The following is a 4,244-nucleotide window of genomic DNA, read 5'->3' as shown; positions in this document are numbered from 1 at the left end:
AAATTATTTTATAACATTTTTATAAACTGTAATTGTAGTCAACTTTTTAATTTTCATCTGAGCTCACCACCATCACTTTTTCATTTATTAATAACCATTCGTCACATCAACAATTTGTAAATTTTATTCTGTAAAAAAAAAAAATTGTACGCCTAACATTTTCGTAATGCAAAATGGTAAAATACCTTTTACTAAAAATTGAAATGTCATGGATTAGACTACAAAAATAAGCCTTTCTAAAAAAGTTGAAAGCAAAGACTTCCTGCTAATTAGTAATTACCTCTCACAAACCCTATAAAAATGAGAGTATCATTAATTTTTGGAATTTGAAATTCAATTTATAAAAAAAATGGTAAATTTCATTTATACCTCTTGAGGGTTGGGCTAATGCCAACCAAGTCTAAGACTTTTTAAAATTAATCAATTTGGTCTCTAAAACCAGTTTAGTCCCTCTAACAATTGAAAAAAAAATAACCAACTATTTAGAGACTAAATTGACTAGTTTTGAAATCCTCGAATATATTAGCGGAATTTACCCTAAAAAAATAAAATAAAAATATGGACGTGAGAGGCTTTTAAAAATTGAATTGTATAAAAAGCCCCTAAAGTCCCTCACGCTTTTAAAACCCAAACAGCGCCTATATATATATTAAAATGTCATTTCGATAATATCTCTCTTTTCTCACTTTTTTTCTTTTTCTCTGCGCTGCGTTTTCGAAGCTCTCTTTTTCTCTCTCTCTCTGCGAAGCTTTTTAGGTCGAAGCCATGTCCGACGAGGAGCACCAGTTCGAGTCGAAGGCCGACGCCGGAGCTTCGAAGACGTACCCTCAGCAAGCCGGAACCATCCGCAAGAACGGTTACATTGTCATCAAAGGCAGGCCTTGCAAGGTTTACCTAGATCCATTTCTCTCTTTTTTTTTTCTTTTTTTTAAAATTTTTTTTTTTTAGTTACATATATCGTAGAATCTGAAAATATCCGATCGTATTTGTGTTGGACTCGGTTCATATTATTATTTTTTTAATTAATTTTTTAATTGTTTTTGATTTCATGTATATCGTTGTTTGAATTTCTCATGTATGTGAAAGAATTTTTTTTTTCTTTTGTGTTTATATGGTAATGGTTATAGTGGCATGTGTATCGATTTGATTTGATAAGATTGCTTTCAAGGGGGAATATTATATTGAAGCTTGAATTTCAGAAATTTGTGAATAAAATGTTTGAATTTCTCATGTATGTGAAAGAAAAAGAAATTGTGCATATATATATATATATTAGTTGGATTTTTTTGCTAATCAATACATAAATATCAGAAATTTGTTAATAAAGTGTTTAATTTCTCATGTATGTTGAGAGAAAAAAAAGTGTGCTTGTATATATATAGCATTATTGATCAAATTGCATATTAGTTGGATGCTATTTACTATTCGATATGCATGTGATATATGATTATCTTGGAATTTTGCAAGTATGGTGGGAATAAGGAGAAAATGTTGGATTTGTTAAAATACGCATCTAATAGAAACTTATTAAGTGGCGTACCAATAACAAGTGGGCAAGAGCCTTGTGGCTCAACCGGCACTTCCTGGTGCTTTCGACCTAGATGTCTACGGTTTAAGTTTCCCCTCCCCCATTATTGTAACTCTGTTGAATGATCAAAAAAGTGGTGTGAAATTAACAAGTGTAACTTGAATGCTTGCCCTTGGAGATAAAACTGCTAACCCCCCCTTCCCCCTCTGGCCCCGTCGTATGTATGATTTGATGTCTGCTATGAGTGGTCGCTCGTTTTCTAGATTGGAGGAATTTATAGATACCTTTAGATGATGTTTGTAGCTTCCCTAAGGAAACTTCCTGTGTACATGGGGGCCACTTTTTTCTCTTTTCAATAATTTTTTTTCTTTAAAGTGTGACTTGAACTCAACCTACACCCACAAACACATGTTTTTATATATATGCTGAATTTTCATTTTTGTTTTCTGGTTAATTTATTCTTAAAACAACCTGTAGCTATTGTGCTTGAATTGTGGATTTAATGGTTATGTTGTAGATAAATTGTTTTTATTTTTTTGTATGAGTGTTGTAAATAAATTGTTTGTTAGTTATAAAATATAGAAAGTTAATGTCTTTGTCTTTATTGCAGGTTGTGGAGGTTTCGACTTCCAAAACCGGCAAGCACGGTCATGCAAAGTGTCACTTTGTTGCTATTGACATCTTCAATGGGAAGAAGCTTGAGGATATTGTTCCCTCATCCCACAACTGTGATGTAAGCCATTTATATATTTTAGGGGGAGACTATGATAGGGTGGTGCCTGTTGAAAAAGTTGATGAATTTAAACTCTTATTCATATAATAATCATGTTAGTTATAGATCCAATCTGTTTACACAAATCTATGAAGCATAACGATAGACTTTGTTTGAATCAGTGAAACAAAGTGATCTACATCTTTACTTATTTCATTAACAAATGTGTTGAATTTATAATTTTCACTTGGTTATCTGGCATATAAGAGTTTTGCAACTCATTAAATGATCTAAATAACTAGAAAACTTCACCATTATGTACAAAAAATTAGTATGGCCCCATTAACTTTTTTGATGAGGTATTGCTCTTTTGTGTGTGTGTGTATTTTTTATTTTTTCATTCATTCAGATCTATGTTATTGCTGTTAGTTATTTTTACTTGTGGTGTTTCTGAGGTATTGACATGTATATTGTTGTATTACAGGTTCCTCATGTCAACCGTACTGACTATCAGCTGATTGATATCTCTGAGGATGGATTTGTATGAAAAATATTTCTCTTTGATTACTTTCTAAGATTTAAGTAAACCTGTAAATGTAATATTTAGTGTTGAATGCTTCAGGTGAGTCTGCTGACTGAGAATGGTAATACTAAGGATGACCTGAGGCTTCCAACCGATGACAATCTGCTGACGCAGGTTAGTGACCTGGTTTTTTCCCTCTCTGATATGCTAGAGCAAGTGTTTTTGTTTGTGTGAAGTTTGAACCTTAGTGTTCCCCTCCACCTGTATTTATTACAAATGCAAACAAAATCTACACCTTGCTGGAACTGTGTAACGATCTTTCTGATTACTATGATCTGGTGGTGCATTGCTAATTTTATTTCTTCATGTATAACTTCTGGTTATCATTATGTGTTTTTGGTTGGTGCACTGAGTGGTAGGTCACCTCAGACATGACCCTTTCATGTTTTTCCAAATATGTTTCCAATCTGCTCTTTTGCAACTGGAGGATGTGGCAACCTAAACTTTTATTTGATTTTTCTGACAACTTGAAATTTTTTTTTTACTTGGCAATTAGTAGGCAATCTGTAATAGATTCTATGTAATATGTTTCAAAAAAGTTGTTGGCACTACTGTTCCTAATGGATTATTTGGATTCTATTTTGCAGATCAAGGATGGATTTGGTGATGGAAAAGATTTGGTTGTTTCAGTGATGTCTGCTATGGGAGAAGAGCAGATCTGTGGCCTTAAGGACATCGGCCCCAAGTAATTGTCCTTCATGAATGGGGAATGCTTCAAGACCGGGACTTTAAACAGAACTGCATAATAGTAGTGTACTTTAGGGGTCATTTATTTCTGAAATGTTCTTATTGAAATGTGGCCTCTACTTATCACTAGACTTTGCCATTATGAATTAGGTTTTTATAATCACTATTTCCTTCTGTTTGATTAGTACCGAACCATATCCTGGGTCTTGGTGTGGAGAAGTTATATATTCCAGCAAAGACTGTATATACACTTCTTAGCGCCTCATGTTGTTTCCAAGTTGTGATTTAAAGTTCTTCATATTCAAATAGATTGGTTCTCGTAACTCTGGTTTTTTCTTATTTGCATTTGAATTTGTCTGTGCTGTAAATGTTTATACTATTTAAATGCTTTTAGACTGAGTGAATAAGTACAGAAATGGACGGATGATTGTTTTTGCTGTAGGCTTTTAGGTGGCCTTCTGATTTTATCACCCCTTGAATCTTGATAACACGTACCTTATTTTTTTTTCAAACGTCATTCTGTACTCGCTTTCAGTGGCAGTTTGATCGTTTCTATTGTGTTAGCGGATCCAAGGATCCATCCATTTTGGACTTTTTATTGTAATTAAAAAAATGCCACATCCGGGGTTGTATATCTAAAAATATATACAACCTAATTATAGTTGCTTAATTTACAACCTAATGTTCACTTGGATGTAAACTTAAAAGACATTTTTTTTTATTCACTGAGATAT

The 4,244-nt window shown here is 33.0% G+C and overlaps 1 protein-coding gene across 1 annotated transcript; it reads left to right on the top strand.

The window, feature by feature from the left end:
* Window positions 1–653: 653 nt before the first annotated feature.
* On the top strand, window positions 654–3,833 carry LOC142629787 (eukaryotic translation initiation factor 5A-2). Its single transcript, XM_075803822.1, has 5 exons — window positions 654–888; window positions 2,139–2,261; window positions 2,725–2,781; window positions 2,863–2,937; window positions 3,411–3,833. The coding sequence occupies exons 1-5, from the start codon at window positions 766–768 to the stop codon at window positions 3,510–3,512; spliced, it is 480 nt and encodes a 159-aa protein (XP_075659937.1). The 5' UTR covers window positions 654–765; the 3' UTR covers window positions 3,513–3,833.
* The last annotated feature ends 411 nt before the right edge of the window (window positions 3,834–4,244 follow it).

Source organism: Castanea sativa, chromosome 3, assembly GCF_040712315.1.
Source record: "Castanea sativa cultivar Marrone di Chiusa Pesio chromosome 3, ASM4071231v1".
Taxonomy (NCBI): Eukaryota; Viridiplantae; Streptophyta; class Magnoliopsida; order Fagales; family Fagaceae; genus Castanea; species Castanea sativa.
The sequence above is the reverse complement of the archived record's forward strand: the minus strand, read 5'-3'. Positions and strand labels throughout refer to the sequence as shown.

Bases quoted from the DNA above. Each gene is read 5' to 3' on its own strand.
- LOC142629787 (XM_075803822.1), top strand. From the start codon at position 766: ATGTCCGACGAGGAGCACCAGTTCGAGTCGAAGGCCGACGCCGGAGCT. The intron at 2,262-2,724 runs GTAAGCCATTTA...GTTGTATTACAG, and splicing joins CCTCATCCCACAACTGTGAT to GTTCCTCATGTCAACCGTAC. The intron at 2,782-2,862 runs GTATGAAAAATA...TGAATGCTTCAG, and splicing joins ATATCTCTGAGGATGGATTT to GTGAGTCTGCTGACTGAGAA.